This window comes from Myotis yumanensis, unplaced genomic scaffold, assembly GCF_028538775.1.
Source record: "Myotis yumanensis isolate MYYU_CA2020_CCGP unplaced genomic scaffold, mMyoYum1.0.hap1 SCAF_9, whole genome shotgun sequence".
Lineage (NCBI taxonomy): Eukaryota > Metazoa > Chordata > Mammalia > Chiroptera > Vespertilionidae > Myotis > Myotis yumanensis.
In genome coordinates this window covers 23,313,164-23,332,286 of record NW_027223760.1, presented here as the reverse complement: position 1 = coordinate 23,332,286, position 19,123 = coordinate 23,313,164, and the positions used below count along the sequence as shown (strand labels likewise).

Below are 19,123 nucleotides of genomic sequence, written 5' to 3'. Positions count from 1 at the left end.
TTTTTATTATTATTTTTTTTAAATATGTTTTATTGATTTTTTTTTTTTACAGAAAGGAAGGGAGAGGGATAGAGAGCTAGAAACATCGATGAGAGAGAAACATCGATCAGCTGCCTCCTGCACACTCCCCACTAGGGATGTGGCCACAACCAAGGTACATGCTCTTGACCGGAATCGAACCTAGGACCCTTGAGTCCGCAGGCTGACGCTCTATCCACTGAGCCAAACCGGTTAAGGCATGATTGCTATTATTTACTCTTATCGTTTACGAGGACGATAACCACACTGGCAGTTGAGCGATTAAGTGTGTGAGGAAGTAGGGGGAGGGGGGACAGAGGGCTGTGCAGGCAGGCGAAAGAGAAACTACATCTCCCAGAATCCCCCAAGGGAAGTCCACGTTGCGGCGGCGGCCCACCCCTTTCGCCCGCGGGACCCGCCCCCGCCGATGACGTCACAGAGGTGACGTCACGGCGCCCAGAGCGAGGCTGGGGTAGAGAGGCCGACAGAGCTGGAGTCGTCTGCTGGTCTTGGAGGCTGCTAGGGAGCCAGCGAGAGGGTGAGCGGCGAGCAGGCGAGAGAGCGAGAGCGGGCAGGAGGGAGCGTCGCGCGGCGCAGCGGAGCGCCGGGGCCGGGCCGGGCCGCGGCGGAACCACAGCCGGAGAGGAGCAGCCCGAGCCGGGCGCCCGGGGTCCCCACCCCCACTCGGCCGGACAGTGCCCGGTGTTCCCCCGTGCGGGGGGCGCGGCGGCGGCTGACTGGCCCGGACAGGACCGCGGGGGTGTTGCCACCTCCACCGAGGAGCCGGCGCGGCCGCGGGCTCCTCAGAGCCGGGGCCCGGGGCCCGTGACAGACGGCGGGGGAAGGAAGAGAGGCGGCGGCGGCGGCGGCGGCGGCGCAGGCGACGGGGAGGCAGCGGCGACACCATGTCATCCCCCAGTCCGGGCAAGCGGCGGATGGACACGGATGTGGTCAAGCTGTATCCTTCGTGGAGGGGGGATTCGGGTGTAGGCAGCGGGCGGTGCGGCGATGCCTCGGGCGCCCCCGAAACCCAGCCAGGGCCCCGGGGCGCTCCAGGCCACTGTCGGGGCTCGCTCCCTCCCTCCCTGCCCCCAGTGCCTACGGCGGCTCCTTGGCACCTCCCAGGAACCGAGAGCCTTTTCAGCTCCCCTTTATCTGCAGAACCCCGAAATGTGCGTTTTTCCTCGCTCCTCCTGCACCCCCCGGTGCCCGTGACTTTGCTCCACGACGTTTGGACTCCCAAGACGGCTTTTTTTTGGGGGGGGTGGGGGGGTGGGGAGACAAGATCGGCTGTCTCTCTCCACCACCAAGCCCACCTTCAGGGTCTCTTTCCTTTTGCTTGCCCTTGATTTGGGAACTGGAGGTAGGAATTCCCGAGAGGGGAGCCTTTCTCCCTTTCTTGAGATGCCTCCATTCTCCCCACTCGCAGTGCTGCTTGAACTGGGGTAACTCGAGTGACCTCCTTTATCCCTAATTCCTTTCTATATTAGGAAGAGAGTAGTCTGCTCGTTGCCCCTTCTTGTAAGCGGAAAAGAGCTCCGGGTGTTGTCAATCAGAGACCCCTGCTGATTTTCCTGGCCCCTAGGAGAGCCCCACTGTGTTTCTTTCCCGTGACAAAGCCTATCCCACCCGTAGTTGGACGTGGTGGGGGCCCCCAGGGCCTCCAGCAGGCCACCTCCGTGTTGTGGCGGTGACAGCTGGGGGCAGGGAGGGAAAGAGGATCCCCTTGGCCAAGTAGCCCCCGTCCTGGCCACTTAAGCCAACTCCCTCTATGAAGACAAGGTTCTTGGGGAGTAATTGCCAAATGACACCTTTTATTGTCCTGTTCCCCCGCCCCCCAACTTTATACACTCTGGAGGTAGCAGTGGGAAAAGCTGTAGCTGGTAAGAGTCCTTCAGGCAGTGGTTTTGGTTGGAGTCCAGACTGATTATTTCATGACAACTAGAGAAAGTCGCGAAGGTTCCTGTGACAAATGGAGAACATTTTTGAGGGGTAGTTTAGGGGTTGGGGGGGCGGGGAGAGAGGAAATGAGCCCAGTTTTCTGAACAACTCACCACGGAGGAGAGGGGGACACAGGGGTGGGAAGTGTTAGTGTGTGAAACAGTTAAAAAGTCCTGTCTCCTGCTGCTGCTGCTCTCTCTCACCCCCATCCCCCCACCATTTCCCCCTGTTGCAGGGTTTTGTTTATATAACTCAAGTTGTTTGGCTAGATTGTTCAGGTGAATTCCTTCTTTCATTTGTTACTGTTTTTGATTGGACATTACACCTCTATGTAGCAATCAATGATGGTTGTCAAATACTAAGTTATGGAATTTGCTAAAGTTTTAAACAAGTAGTTTTTGCATTTAGTTTTTGGAAGGGGGGGGGGGGAGGGAAGTTGCCTGGGCAAGAGATTTTTCTTTTCATAATCTTTTCAGGAATAAGAAGGTGTTTATCTCCTCACTTAGGAAAACTTGGCTAGACCTTAGGAACAGATAGACTTCTAAGTTTTAGGGTTTCAAGTTTGGAATTTGGGGGAGGTGGGAGTGGAGATTAGAGAGAGGAGCAAGTAATAAAGTACAGATTATGTACCAAAGGTATTTCCAGGCATAAGTGAGACTCTCTGGGCTGTTTGTGGCTCTGATTGAGTTTTGTAAATGTGTGAATGATACCAGTAATGTTTGCGTTTCATAAGGTTTCAGGAAAACTTGTAACTATGGCAGTGTGTACATTTTACACAAAGCAGTTTTGGGTTTTTTTTAATTTAGAAACTAGGAAATGACATGGTGGCAGATTCTGAGTTATTTTTATCTTGACTTGAGAGTTACTGTCACACCTAATGTAAATTTCTACCTAATGTTTAATTGGGATGGGGGTGGGTGAGAGGAGGCCAGCTGGTTTTGATCCATGTCAGATTCTCAAATTATATACATATATTTTTAGAAGATTGAGGATAAAGGGTGAGGCCTAACTTGACCTGATGCCTTTTCCATACAGTGCCTTTTGTTCATTTAGTAGTTGTGGCATCTAGAATGATTACCGCATTTAGGAGTCGGGGTGTGGGGGGCGGAGAGGGAGAGGAAAACAGACAAAGAACAGCAGGGTGTCTTTCTTTTTTCCTTCCCCTAAGTGGCTTGTTTCATAGCTTATTTTTAGTTGAAGATGAAGAAAGGCTAAGATGCATTGGCCTTCTGTTCTTTCCCCACCTTCCTCCTTTCTGACAAAAGAAAGCTGAGGCGCTTTAAAATCATAGATCTCTGAGATAGGACAACCGTCTGGGGATTTAAAAGGCAGAGGTTATCTTTGTGTTTGTTATTTTCTGGGCTCACAGAGTTTGGAAGTTAAATTTTTCGCTATTTCCTTTTGTGTGTGCATGTGTCTTGTGGGGTTGAAGGATTCCGTGGCCTCCTTTTTCTGTTGAATTCACATTAGTAGGCCCAAATGGAGCCAACAGTTTTGAGCATGGTATATTTAGCCAAAAATAGAAGGGGAAAAAAACTGCCCAGCCCTCTATGAAAATGAGTACAATTGTGTAAAAGGGCTGGGGGTTGAAAAGGAAAGATAGAGGAGAGGAAGTAGAAAAGGTCTGAAGGAATGTACTTGCTTTTTGCCCCTCAGTGTCCCTTGGTGATTTCTTTGGTGTGGAGGCTGATAACTGGTTTCATTGCAATCTCCTGTTTCAGCCCCTTTTTGGATGTCTCCTGAGTGTAATTATGCCACCACGATTTACAGCCTCGCAGGGAACCTGTATAATAGGAGAGTAGTGGTGTGGGGGTAGGGAGGGAAGAGGATGTGTAACAAATTGGCCACTGCCTTCCACCACCTGGCTAGGAGACACCGTTCTGGTTGTTTATGGAGCCGGGGTTGGTAGGAGAACTGACTCCCAAGTTATACAGGGAGTGAGTGTTTTGCACCGATTCTGGGCGACTATGTTCTGAAACTCTGACTCATTCATTGTTTCTCTTGTGATCCTTTGCTGAGTGTTGTGCAAACCTCTCCGGGAGCCTAGAAACTGATGCACATACATGACTTTGGGGCCTTGTTAAGAATGTGTCCCAGTCAAGAAACGTGCAGTTAGCCCAAATCCTGCGGAATGGTTGTGAATAGTGTGGCCATTTGTCTGCAAAGTCAGGTAGATGAGTAATACTGTGCTGTTTCCAGTTTGGCAACCTTTGAGGTTTCCATCTCAAACCCTGCTGATTATTTAGATTGTCTGAGAACTGGGACTCTGGTGACCTTAAATCGTGATTTGCCCTAAAGGAATATCAGTTTAAATTCTCCCTGGTGGAGGAACAAACAGCTCAGATTACACGGGTTTCCTTGTTGGTGGGGTCAGACGGCTCACCCTGTTGCACAGCCTGGTGATCCTTTTATCTGTGAACCAGTGGCCCCTGCTGAAGGCTGGAGCTGCTTGTTTTGGAAAAGCGTATGCAGGCAAAAGGCCGCAGGCACAGCTCCTCACAGCTCATTGGCTGCTCTGTTACTACCCGGAAAAGGAGGAGGGGTGGAGCTACCACCAAACAGCTGATGGAGTGTGTGGCCAGAAGAGTGTTTACATGCAAAAGAAGTTGGGGCTGGGGAGGTCTTGTGGGTGGTGTTACAGGATCAAGTGCATTTTCAAGGTTTAAAAGGAAGCGAGGAAAATCTGATCTCATAGAGTGAAAGAAATGTTCAAGGCTAAATCAGAAAAGTAAATGTGATAATAATGGGAATTTGGCATACACTGTACTTGTTATTGTTGTGAGATTTTGGAACTTACTTTATAATACCAAGAATTTTCAGATTCCTTTTTTCAGAGGGAGTGCAGAAATTTAAAACAGGATATGTTGCTACTTTAAGTATACTTAACTGACTCATGCAGAGATTTAAAAGTATGGTAGAAATGTAAGCTTCCCCTGCAAAAGTGTGCTGAGTTCTAGAAAAGGGGCAGTGACTTACACTAAATTCATTAACAGTGTTAGTGACTCCTACAGAATCCTGGCTATCTGCCTTAGGGTTCAGAAGCTTTTTTTATTTTTAAAAATATATATATATTATTGATTTTTTTACAGAGAGGAAGGAAGAAGGATAGAGAGTCAGAAACATCGATGAGAGAGAAACATCGATCAGCTGCCTCCTGCACACTCCCTACTGGGGATGTGCCCGCAACCAAGGTACATGCCCTTGACTGGAATTGAACCTGGGACCTTTCAGTCAGCAGGCCGACGCTCTATCCACTGAGCCATACCCGTTAGGACGAGTTCAGAAGCTTTTAATAACAGTTCATCCCCTCAAATGTTTGAGTACCCCCTTGATGCCAGTTTTGATGTAAGGTGCTGGGGGTTTAGTAGGGAAAAATTCAGTGTGGGTAGTCATGATGCTTCTGTAACTAGTCAAACTTTTTTTTTAAAGGTTAGCACTGTATCACCCTTCTGAATAATTTGTATTTAATTTCAGAATTTACTTTTCAAGGAATAGAAAGGTTAAAATGTGAATTTTATGTGATGGGATGTTTGGGAATCTGTGTTCCTGTTATTTAAAAGATGTTAAAAAAATGGAAATAAGAAACATTAAAATGTGTAATCATTTGTCTTGGACATCAGTGTTAGTATTTTGCTATTAATCAGTAGTTATTCTATTCCTAAGTTAGTAATCTTTGTTATTCTTTGATTTGTGCTCAAAGTGTAGACAATTATGTAATATTTTAACCAGCTCCAATGTCAGTTGGGAACTTGTGTTTTGCCTTTTATTTCCTTTGGCCTCTATTTTAGTGAGATGATGAGGTGGAAGGTAGAACAGTTTAATGGTTTTTAAGCTCAAAGTTAAGGCTTTGGCAACTCCCAGTGTTCTGAATTTGTCTTCTCTGCCGAGATTTTGGTGACAAATATAACATACTAGTACTTATTTTGGTTAAGCAGGTACCTATATGAGTAAGCATTCACAGCTTCAAGACATCTGATTCCTGCAGTGCAGTTCTAGTAAATTACATGCAAGCCTAAAAAGTCGGCTTTTGTGGGGGGGAATCTTTTGCACATGTGACCTGGTAAAAGTCCCTTACCCAGTTTTGTGTGCATGTGTTAGAAAACCATGGATTTGTTGGTTCCTAGTGTGTAATTTCCCCAGTACCTTGACCTACATTTATATATAGTGTTTATAATTTAGTATCTTGTTTAGTCTTAACAGATTTAATGGTTCCAAGAATCATTTGATTTTTAGGCATATAATTCAGACCTGTAAAATAGCTTTTCTTTTCTTTTTTTAGAGAGAGTGGCAGGGAGAAAAGAGGAGAGGAGGGGAAGAGAGAGAAACATCTATGTGAGACACATGGATTGGTTGCCTCCCTTACTCGCCCTGACTGGGGCCACAGGGTGGGGGATTGAACCTGCAGCTGGGGTACGTGCCCTTGACTGTGAATCGAACCCTCGACCCTTTGGTCTACCGGCCTACACTCTAACCACTGAGCAACCTGGCCAGGGCACAATAGGTTTTCAACTGTAGACCCACAGTGTACATTTTCATGAAATACTTCCATCAAAAAAACTTAGTTGGGTTATACAAGTACTAAAATAATTGAGGAAAATGTAGGTTACAAAAAGGGAAAGAAAATAGTTATCTATAATTCTACCCTTTAGACAAGCGGTTCTCAACCTGTGGGTTGCGACCCCTTTGGGGGTCGAACGATCCTTTCACAGGGGTTGCCTAAGACCATTGGAAAACACATATATAATTACATACTGTTTTTGTGATTAATCACTATGCTTTAATTATGTTCAATTTGTAACAATGAAAATACATCCTGCATATCAGATATTTACATTATGATTCATAACAGTAGCAAAATTACAGTTATGAAGTAGCAACGAAAATAATTTTATGGTTGGGGGTCACCACAACATGAGGAACTGTATTAAAGGGTCTCGGCATTAGGAAGGTTGAGAACCACTGCTTTAGACAGTGGTTTTCAATTATCTGGAGGTTTGTTAAAATAGGTTGCTGGTTCTCACCCCTGGAGTTGTCCCATTCACTGGTCTAGAGTGTGGCCTGATAACTTGCATTTCTTTTTTTCTCTTTTTAAATATATTTTTATTGATTTTAGAGAGGAAGGGAGAGGGAGAGAGAGATAGAAACATCAATGATGAGAGAGAATCATTGATTGGCTGCCCCCCCCCCTCCCCCCAGTGGAGATCGAGCTTGCAACCTGGGCATGTGCTCTTGACTGGAATTGAACCTGGGACCTTTCAGTTTGCAGGCCACGCTCTATCCACTGAGCAAAACCAGTTAAGGCAACTTGCATTTCTAACAAATTCCCTGCTGCTATTGCTGCTGGTCTAGGGACCACAATGTAATAACCATTGTCTGTAAATGTTAACATTATGATGTGGGTTATTTTTTTAAATTTAAATTCTTTATTGTTTAAAGTATTACATAAGTCACCGAAACCGGTTTGGCTCAGTGGATAGAGCGTCGGCCTGCGGACTGAAAGGTCCCAGGTTTGATTCCGGTCAAGGGCATGTACCTGGGTTGTGGGCACATCCCCTACCGGGGATGTGCAGGAGGCAGCTGATCGATGTTTCTCTCTCATCGATGTTTCTAACTCTCTATCCCTCTCCCTTCCTCTCTGTAAAAAATCAATAAAATATAAAAAAAAAAAAAAAAAAAGTATTACATAAGTCTCCTTTTCCTCCTATTGACCATTATGATGTCTTTTTCATCAACCTTTACACACACACACACACGCACACACCACCAGGATATATTTTTTAACCTGTTGCTTATACTGTGCGTGACGTTTTTTGCTTAATATTTTTGCAATTATTTTTCACAGTTAAAAATATCAGACATAATAACTGATGTAATATGACATTCATTGGTGTACTTCTTTGTCATTTTTCTGTGATAAATAAGATTGAAATTAACCTCATGCATAAGTCTTTTCCTGTATTTTTGGGTTATTTCTATTTTCTAGAAATGGGATTCTATATCCAAGAAGGTAAACATTTGAAGTAAAATATTTAATTAAAAATTTTGGGGCCCACATTCAATGGGTTTTCATTTTGTTCTGTTGTATTTTTCTTGGTGTCATTTCAGCACTGAAGCAGCCAGCCTGATATAGTGATGAAAGATGAGTTCTGATCTCTTTGTTGAAACTTTCATGTTTTTTGTGATAATGGTGACCTTCAAATTAGGGATACTTTTATACTTCTTCCTTTTTAGTTTTTATTTAATTGATTTTTAGAGAGAGAGAAACATTGATATTTTTGTTCCACTTATTGATAATGATATGTTTATTAGTTTTTTTTTTGTTTGTTTGTTGTTTTAAAAATATATTCCATTGATTTTCCACAGAGAGGAAGGGAGAGAGATAGAGAGTCAGAAACATCGATGAGAGAGAAACATCGATCAGCTGCCTCCTGCACATCCCCCACCGGGGACGCGCCCGCAACCCAGGCACATGCCCTTGACCGGAATCGAACCCGGGACCCCTCAGTCCGCAGGCTGATGCTCTATCCACTGAGCCAAACCGGTTTTGGCTATTAGTTGGTTCTTGTATGTGCCCTGATTGGGGTTCAAACCTGTAACCTTGTATATCTATCAGGATTACGCTCTAGCTATCTGAGATACCCGGTTGGGGTTCAAGGTTTCTTGGATTATAAAATCTTAGTTGAGGTAATATAAATAGAAAATTAGATACAGCATGTGCCTGGTTCGTGTTACCTTAAAAGCAATTGGAGTACTACTTATATTAGTGAAAATAAATGTAGTTGTTTCATTTAAATTGTGCCAGTATAACTGGTTATCTGGATAGTGCTTTCAATCAGTTGACTTTATATTACATAGACAATTTCTGAAAGATTAATTTTAAAAATTAAAAAATGCAGATAAACATTTCCAGTGTAGTGTCTGTCTGTAGAAGGTTGATTTGGTAGGAATCATGTCTATGAGAGACCACCAGGTGTTATATAGTTGCATATATTGTTTTATGGTCTTATAGAGAGTGCTGCATCTTTGCTCTTTTGCTATTTATTTAAATCTGTGAATAAATTAGTAAATCTCCTAATTTAGCAACAGAGTTTTGAAACTACATAACCCTTTTTATTTCACTCCATAGGAAAATAAACTGGATTTTTAAAAAATTATTATTATTAACAAATGGTAACTTACGTATAGCTTTTGGGTCCCACAACTGTCAGCTGGTACAGTCATCCCCCCCTTATCAGCAGGGTATATGTTCTAAGACTCCCACTGGATGCCTAAAACTGCAGAGAGTACTGAGCCCTACATACACTACGTTTTTGCCTATACATACGTACATACCCTTACCAGCTTCTCTTTGGCCTATCTGAATTGCCAGCATCACTACTCTTGTGCTTAGGGGCCATTCAATATTAGTAAAATAAGGGTTACTTGAACCCAAGCACTGCAGTACCTTAACAGTAGATCTGATAACCAAGATGGCTACTAAATGACTAATGGGTAGGTAGTGTGGACAGTGGGGATATGCTGGACAAAGGGATGATTCACACCTGGGGTGGGATGGAGCGTGACTTTGTGAGATTTTGTCATGCTACTCAGAAAGGCATGCTGTTTAAAATTTATGGATTGTTTATTTCTAGAATTTTCCATTTATTACTTTGACCATGAATAACTGAAACCACAGAAAGGGAAACTGCATAAGGAGGTGCGGGTGGGGGTGGGGGTGGGGGAGGAACCACTGTACTTGGTTAGATCACTAATCCAAACTAAGGCTCCTACAATGAAAGCATGCCATGATGTAGGTCTTAGATATTTCAGATTTTTATTACAAATTATATTTACATTCAAATGGATGAGCTTAGGAGGGAAATGCATTTTAAATGCTTGAGGCTTTTTCTGACAAAAGGAGTTTTAGCTCTCTGTCTTAACTTGGTGGCTGATCTCAGTATTGCTTTAGAGTATATATAAGTATATTAAAATGTAGAACATAATATATGTTTGATAACAGAATCATTGATCTTGGCAACACAATTTGATATTATTAGCAACTGTAAGTTTTACCAACTAATTCATTCAATTCGCCATAGCTACCAACTTGATATAGAGGGGGGGATAAACCTGTATTTTGCCTTTCTATTCATTTGTATTCTTAGGGATTAAAAACAAAAACTTTTTTTTTTTTAAAGTCAGATTTGTTTTATGGGTGGAAGGAGGAGAGGAAGTAGGGCTTTTGAGTGTGTTCTTTAGTCTAATTATCTGAATTGCTGCCCATTTTTTCCTGGCAGTAAAGAATAGCAGTTCTTGAATGCTGTCTTTGATTATCAAATGACATATATTTAAGTATACCTGTATTGAGTCATTCATGCTTTTGTGAACACATTTGCTTTTATCTTTTTGGGTTAGAAGAGTTAGGTACCAGATTCCTTCTGTCTTTAATTAATGTGGCTTTTCCTTTGAGACTTAGCTAAGAATTTTATAACATGTAAACCGTGATATATCAGGAAGACTGTTGGTGGCTTGTAAAGACTATATTATCATTTCATACAGTATTTCAAATGTATATGTCTGTTTTCTATTAGTATTCCTAGCTTATATATATATATTTTTTGTTAAATATATTTTATTGATTTTTTACAGAGAGGAAGGGAGAGAGATAGAGAGTTAGAAACATTGATGAGAGAGAAACATCAATCAGCTGCCTCCTGCACACTCCCTACTGGAGATGTGCCCCGCAACCAAGGTACATGCCCTTGACTGGAATCGAACTTGGGACCCTTGAATCTGCAGGCTGATGCTCTATCCACTGAGCCAAACCGGCCAGGGCCCTAGCTTATATTTTGACTAATTTCTAGAAATCACGCAAGACAGTTAAATTCATTGGCAGGAAAATACGTAAATAAACCTTTAGGGAGAAGGTATTTCCAGATCCTTTACAGTATCTTACATGCAAGTTTATTAAAAGCAGTAGTGAAGCCAGGTCCTTTTTTTCTAGGAATTTGGAAATCAGAGAATACTTGGCTTATTTCACTTTGTGCAGCTAGGCAATTATTTATCAAACTCATACTTATTTATGCTAAAAATGTATAGTAGTTTACAACTTTGCTATATACCTTCTGAATGTAAAACTAGGCTATGCCTTAGATTTGCTTTAATTTTTAGTGAAGTCAGGCACACTGGAACGTGGCACCTGAATTTTGTGTTCTTATATTTTAAAGGTATTGGTCTCTCTTTGTCTATGAAGAATTCGTTTTTTCTAAGCTAATATTATACAGTCCTGTCAGTGTTCCTGAGATTCAGAAGCTACTAACTATTTCCTTTAAGTCCTCAAGGTAGGAAGTCTAGAGGTCTCTATCACCCAGTATCCTCCTGTGCTCTTGAGAAAAGGTAAAAGGGAATAGTAGGCCCCTGTCCCTATGGGAGCTCATTCCCGGCATTGAGTTTTGGCCCCTTTGCATCTTATAATTCAAAGAATGACTAACAAATGTCTGCTTGTGCGTATTCTCTGTTTTTGGGGGGTGACTTAGTATAATTATATATATTCAAGCCTTTGAACTAGATTATCTTAATTGACAGAGCTACGTCTTTTATTTGATTGATGGGAAATAGAATTTGAAATTAAATTTTTTACAGAATAAAAAAATAGTGTATGACTTGGGTGCTTTTAAATTGGGGCTTACCTTGGTTTATGTGACTCAGTTGGTTGAGCGTTGTCCTGTGTACGACAAGGTCACTGGTTCAATCCCCGGTCAGGGCACATGCCCAGGCTGCCAGTTCAGTCCCCAGTGGGGGGCATGCAGGAGGCAGCCAATTGATGTTTTTCTCACATTGATGTTACTATCTCTTTCTCCCTCTTCCTTCCTTTCTCTCTCTAAAACAAAACAAAAAACCCCAACCCCACCCCCCACCCCCAAAAATCCACATTTAATTGGGGCTTATTACTCTTTTAAAAAAAATGTTTTTATTGATTTCAGAGAGAAAGGGAGAGGGAAAGAGAGATAGAAACATCAATGATAAGAGAGAATCACTGACCAGCTGCCTCCTGCATACCCCACACCAGGGATGGTGCCTGCAACCCGGGCATGTGCCTTGACCAGGAATCGAACCGTGACCTACTCAGAGGCTGACACAACCACTGAGCTACTCCGGCTGGGCTTATTATTCATTTGAATGAATTGGATAAAATGTAATGATTTTAGTCTGTTCTGGCTGTTTTAGTTCTTAAATGTCATTCTTATAGTGTTTTGTCAACTCTGATGAAGTTCTGATGACATTTTATTATTTAAAGTGAAATTTTAGAATCTTACATAGATTTTAGCATGTTTTTCTATGTGGAGAAAACTTGCAATGCAAATAATAGTATTACGAAGCAATGGTTACTTTCTGAATATAAGGGCTCCTCTAGTTGAAATTAATAATTGTATTCTTTCTAGGCAATATCATTTGTGGCCTTATGTAACAGTTTGTGAAATACTGATGCTTGGCTATAAATTCTGATAACTTTGTTTTTATTATTGATAGGAAAAAAAAGCCAAAGTTGAAATGTCTACTTTTTTATTAGTGAATTATAAAATCAGTTTCTCCACTTAGTGGCCACTTTTTTTATGTGAAAAATATAATTAAAACAGGATAGCCTAATGCCTCAGTTAATCTTGTTTATGAATTTAAGAGTCATAAATAAAAACAAAATGACTTAGTAGGTTTTTATATAAACGTTCTGGTATCTCTGTACAACAATAGATTACATGGCATTGTGTTTTGTACTCTTTTTTAACTCTCTTTTGTGTTGTTGTAGAGGATATTTGTGTTGAGGATATTTGTCCATTGATTTTTAGAGAGAATGGAAGGGAGGAGAGACAGAGAGAGAGAAACATTGATGTGAGAGAGACATATCTGTTGGTTGCTTCTTCCCGCACATGCCAAATTGGTGAGGGCATGTTTTAGTATTCTTGAGGTGTCTGAGTTGTATGTGCTCTGTCAATTTAAAAAATGAAATAAGACCGTAAGAGTGCCTGATTTATAGAAGCTTTTATCAGGCTAGAATGGCAGCATGCTGTTCCTTTCAAAATTTTACATACTTAATTACCTAAATTACGTACTTTTTATTTTAATCCTCACCTAAGGATATTTTCCCATTGAGTTTTAGGGAGAGTGGAAGAGAGAGGGAAAAACAGACTGAAACATTGATGTGAGAGAAACACATCAGTTGGTTGCCTCCTGCACGAGCCCCAACCAGGGCCTGGGCCGGGAAGTAGCCTGCAACTGAGGTACGTGTCCTTGACCGGAATCTAACCCGGGACCCCTTGGTCCTCAGGCCAGCCTACTGCACCAAACCAGCTAGGGCTATATTTTGTTTTTTAAAAGGTAAATTAGGGAATGGGAGTATAACTGAGTAAAATAATATTCCCAGAGCCAGGATAAGATCCCGTCAGAGTTTGAAACAGTTCTGTATTTAAGCATTTAAATATTTTCCCATTATGCTTTTTAATACTCTCCAGATATCTTAAATATATATTTTGCAGAAAATTTAGGTGCCAACATTTTTATTGATATTTAAGCTCTGAGTGCCTATAGTGGATCAGTTTTGCTTCATGTTTTAGTATCTTTAAACTTTTTATTTTAGATTTACAGAAAAGTTATGAAGATAATATAGAAATTACCTGTTACCATTTTTTTAAAAAATATTTTTATTGATTTTTTACATAGAGGAAGGGAGAGGGATAGAGAGTTAGAAACATCGATGAGAGAGAGAAACATCGATCAGCTGCCTCTTGCATACCTCCTACTGGAGATGTGCCCGCAACCAAGTTACATGCCCTTGACTGGAATTGAACCTGGGACCCCTCAGTCCACAGGCTGATGCTCTATCCACTGAGCCAAACCGGTTAGGGCCTATGTTACTATTTTATCTTGTCAAAACTAAGAAACCAGTGTTGGTACACTAAACTCCAGGCTTTATTTAGATTTCACCAGTTTTTCCATGAATGTTCTTTTCTGCTCCAGGATCCAGTCCAGGATACCACATTACATATCATCGTCATGTCTCCTTAGTCGAGTTCCTCATGCGTTCACTGTTTTACATCACCTTGATTGTTTTGCAGTACTGGTCAGGTATTTTTTTGGAGTGCTCCTTAATTTCTGTTTATGTGGTTTCCCCCTACCACCACCCCCCTCATGATTAGACATCATCATAATAAGGTTTTAAAATTTGGCCAGATTCATTGTGGATGTTTGGAAAGAATACCACAGAGGGGAAGTGCCCCCTCATGACTGCACAGGTTACGGTAACCTTGATCCACGTGACTAAGGTGGTGCTTACCAGATTTCTCCACTGTAAAGTTACTGTTTTTTTCCTCTGTATTCTATTCTTTGGAAGCTAGTCACTAAGTGTGTAGTTAAGGTGACACTCAAGGGAGCTGGAAGAATTACACTCCATCTCTGGAGGGAGTAATTGTTAACTTTTGATAATTAATGTAGCAGTGCATTCATCTTAGTTGTTAGTGGCTTTTGTATAGAAGTTATATTTGCTTTTGAATGAAGTGTAATTGGTACTGCCTCTTTGGAAATAAGATCAGATATAAATGTATGAGGATCTGGTCTAGAAGCACACAGATTTGGTGGATTTGTTTAGCTATTTGCATGGTAAATTTAACTTTCTACATTTGGCTGTTTTTAGATCTATAACATTTATATGTGAAAATGAAGATAAACTTAGGATGAGTTGCAAATCTATTAAGAGCATTAAAACTAAAGGAAATCTATTATCTTAAAAAGTTTTAGATCAGAAAGATAACATGGGGCTAAGGTAATATAAAATGCTATTACATTCAGTGTATCTTTTTGTTACTAACTAGAGCAGGTTATCAAAAGTCATTTTGTTACAAAGCTGATGAGATACTGCAGGAACTAAACTCTTATTTATATTATTTAGCCTATAGTAAAATTGGTTTCTTTAGCCCGGCCAGTGTTGCTCAGTGATTGAGCGTCCGACCAATTCCCAGTCAGGGCACATGCCTGGGTAGCAGGCTCGATCCCCAGTGTGGGGTGTGCAGAAGGCAGCGATCAGTGATTCTCTCTCATCGATATTTCTATCTCTCTCTCCCTCTCCTTTCCTCTCTGAAATCAATAAAAATATATTTTTTAAAAGTATATACAATGCTTTATTTTCTTGAGCAGAGTATATGTAGAGCCAACGCTATAAAGCAGCAGTAAGATATTAAAATTTTGCCTAACCCATTTGATGTAGGTTAAAAAGTTAAGCCAAAGTATTTATTTCTCAGGGGCTTCCTTGAAAATAGTGAGGAAAAAAGGTAGAAACTGAATGTTAGTGGGAAATATCTCATTAGTTACAAATACTATAGTGGTAATAAATTATTTATTTTGAGATTGTAGAGGGCAGTTCAGAATTTATGTATCAACTCAAGGGGACACCTGGGTTTTTGTGTTGTATATAAGTCAGAAGTGTTTATAACCAGCTGTTGATTGATTTGGTTACCTTGGTGGTACATTTTCAGACCTTTGTCCTTTGCCAGCATCTGGATGTCATGTAGATGCTAAGAGTCAATAGTGTGACACTTGGGGTCATCCTAGTGTCTTGATGACCCTGGGCAGGTGTTCAGCTGTTTTGCAAATTTATTTTTTAGAGAGAGAGAGAGAGAGAGAGAGAGAGAGAGAGAGAGGAAGGGAGGAAGGGAAAGGGAGAGAGAAGCATTGATATGAACAAAACAGGGATCAGCTGCCTCCTGCACTCCCCCCATAGGCGATCAAGCCCACAACCTGGGCATGTTTGCTGACCATCAAACCAGCAATGCACAGGACAACGCCCAACTTAGCCACACTAGCCAGGGCTCAGCTGTTTTCTTTGTAACCTCTTTTCCGTTGCTTACTTTCTGAAGTTTACATGCCCAATAGCCCTTTTTTAAAATCAAGACTATTTTTTTAGAGAACTTTTAGGGTCATATCAAAATGGAAGGAAGTATAGAAAGCTATTTCCCATATCCTTCTTGCCCCCCATTCATGAACAGCCTGCTCCATTATCAACATCCCTCACCAGAGTGATGCATTTGTTATAATTGATGAACTTACATTAACACATCATTATCATCCAAAATAGTTTACATTAGGGTTCACTCTTGGTGGTGTATATCCTATGGGTTTGGACAAATGTATAATGGCTTGTAACCACCGTTACGGTATCATAGAGTATTTTCACTGCCCTGAAATCCTCCGTGCTCCACCTAGTTCACACCACTCCCTGGCAGCTACTGATTTTTTTACTGTCTCTGTAGTATTGCCTTTTCCATATGTCATATAGTTGGAGTCATACAGTATATAAAGCCTTTTCAGATAGGCTTCTTTCACTTAGTAATGTGCATTTAAATTTCTTTCATGTCTTGATAACTCATTTCTTTTTAGCACTGAGTAATATTCCATTGTTTGAATGTACCGGTTTGTTTGTCCATTCACCTTAGTGAGCCACTTTTACTAAATAGAACTAATACTATTAATGGTTTCTAATTTTTTTCAGATTCACCTTTGTACTTTTTTCAAAAAATCTTTTAGTAGCAAGTAGCTAAATTCTATCCTGCTGGCCCATTCTATCCTCATTTCTACCTTTCTTGTTCTCTGATAACTTGTTCAGTAATGTGATACTTCTCATTTTAACATTTATTCTTGTAGCATCTTGCTTTGAGATGTTATGACCCATTTTTTTTTTAGATAAAAACCCGGGCTACACAGGTTGGTTGAGTGTTGAGATCATGAGTAAGTCGTCCTAGTGATGGGTTTGGAGCCAACTACGCTTTCTTATGCTTTTATCCCTTTTAACGTGCAAGTAACCCATATCTTATTTTATTTTTTAAATGTATTTTTATTGATTTCAGAGAGGAAGGGAGAGGGAGAGAGAGAGAGAAACATCCATAATGAGAGAGAATCATCAACTGGCTGCCTCCTGCACGCCGGGATTGAGCCCGCAACCCGGGCACGTGCCCTTGACCAGAATCGAACCCTTAACCCTTCAGTCCACAAGCCCACGCTCTATCCACTGAGCCAAATCATCCAGGGCAGTAATCCTTATTTTACTTAATGATGACCTCAAAATACAAGAGTAGTGATGTTGGTAATTCAGATATGCCAAAGAGAAGCTGTAAAGTGCTTCCTTTAAGTGAAAAGATAAGTATAGGAAAAACAGTATATATAGGGTTTGGTACTCTCTGAGGTCTTAGGCATCCACTAGAGGGTCTTGGAACATATTCTCCACAGATAAGGGGGCTACTCTATGTTGGAAGAGAAGTTGTCATGTTGTTATAAAGTCTAGGATGTACTTTATTTGTCCTTAGCATAGTGTTGGCATAATACTATGACCTTTGATAAAATATTTGAATCAGATTGAATTGAATTATACAATAAACCATGTAAATATACTCTTAGCCAAGAAAGAAAATTGGTGGGGTGTGAAGATGGCAAATGTTTTTATGTTAGTAAAGAATGTCAGATTTGTACTATATGTTACAGCTTCTAAGACATTTTTTCTTGCATCTTAACATCCTTGAAATTGAGATGTCTTCCAATTGGTGGTGAGTCACATTTTGATTGTCAGCTTTTTTCTTTCATGTTGTGTCATAAAACAGTGTTGTGTCATTGATATGATGAAAGAATGTAGTGCCTCCTTTTGTGTGGAGACGAGGAAATACAATGGATAGAAGTTGACTTCTTGGGCTATAGGATATGCTGTATTAAATGTTATTTTTATCAGGCACGGAATTGACTCTGGACAGCTGATAGTGGGGACTCATTGTTAGAATATTTCATTAATAAAGCAGTTATCTTTATTTCAAGCTAGAAGACTAGACTTCAATGCCAGAATTCTGGCTTTTAAAATAAAATGTAAAACTGTTACAAATTTTGTTTTTTATATGCAAAGTCTTTTGCCTTTCTTTCTTTCTTTTTTTTTTTTTTTTTTTACTTGTGGACATTTTAATGAACTTCCCTCCATGTAGCTTCAAGCTACCAGAACACAGGCCCCACCAACACCCTTAATATTCTCCTTGGCTCTTCTGCTGAAGAACTTGGCCTTCACAGTGACAGGCTGCTTTGGGAGCTTTCCCTTCCCCAGAACTTTGTAGTAGCCCGATCACACCACATCAGTGATAGGAGCAACTCCAGTCTTGCTCTTGGCAGCATTTGCCTGTGTCTACTCACTGACCAAGGTCCACAGTTTATCAAGGTTGACAGTTGGGCAGAAGCTCTGGTTCCTCTTTAAGTGGTAATGCCTCATACCAACTTTCCCAAAGTAACCTGGGTGATATTTGTCGAAGTTGATCCTGTGATGATGCAAGCCACCAGCATTACCACGCCCCCCCCCTCCCCCGCCCCGTGCTTCCTGTGCTTGCCGATGTGCCCGTGGCCGTGGCCGTGGCTCACGTGGCCCCGAAGTTTTCAGGTCTTCCTCAGTCTGGATGGCATGTCGGTGGCCGAGCTGCCTGCCTTTCTTTTTAATCATATTGTTGGTGGGAACAAAATGGTAAGTATTGAGTTATTCCATTTCTGTGTAAAGCAGGCCTTGGGAGGTTTTACTGTGTAGCTCTTGGAAAAGGAGTGAAGAGTAGCAGAATAAATTTTTAAAAATTTTCTTTTAATTAAAAACATTAAATTTATTAATACTTTACTGAAGCTTGAGGAGTTAAATCACAAGTTTACTTTTGGCTTCTGTTATTCTGAATCTAAGCACTGTTAATATTTATTCTACATGGTTTTATGAAGACCTAAAAGGCACAGCTGCTCATTTCTTAATCTTGAGAGCTTTTTCTGTTCTCTTGAATAAGTCTATTTAAAGATAAGTTATTAAATCCTATTATTAACCCTGTGCTTCTGTTAATTTTATATAAAAACGAATAGGACTATAACATGGAGATACAATTGATCCTTGAATAACATGGGTTTGGACTGCACAGATCCACTTAAATGTGGATTTTTTTTCAATAACTACATACAGTACTGTAAATGTAATTTCTCTTGTGATTTTAACATTTTCTTTTCTCTAGCTTTATTTTATAATACATATAACAAACAAAGTATGTTAATTGCCCATTTACATTATCTCTAAGGCTTTCAGTCAACAGTAGGCTATTAGAAGTTATGTTTTCAGGGAGGCAAAAATTATACATGGCCCAGGTGG

At 40.9% G+C, this 19,123-nt stretch overlaps 1 protein-coding gene and 1 pseudogene across 1 annotated transcript in view; one reads left to right on the top strand and one right to left on the bottom strand.

Moving 5' to 3' along the window:
* The first annotated feature begins 469 nt into the window (after positions 1-469).
* The window catches only part of UBE2H (ubiquitin conjugating enzyme E2 H), a 106,876-nt gene continuing 88,222 nt past the window's right edge, over positions 470-19,123 (top strand). Inside the window, exon 1 of the mRNA XM_070423890.1 lies at positions 470-976. Within this exon, the coding sequence (XP_070279991.1) occupies positions 924-976 (53 nt within the window). The 5' untranslated portion in view covers positions 470-923. The remainder of the gene's footprint in view (positions 977-19,123) is intronic.
* On the bottom strand, positions 17,948-18,411 carry LOC139016855 (large ribosomal subunit protein uL15 pseudogene; annotated as a pseudogene).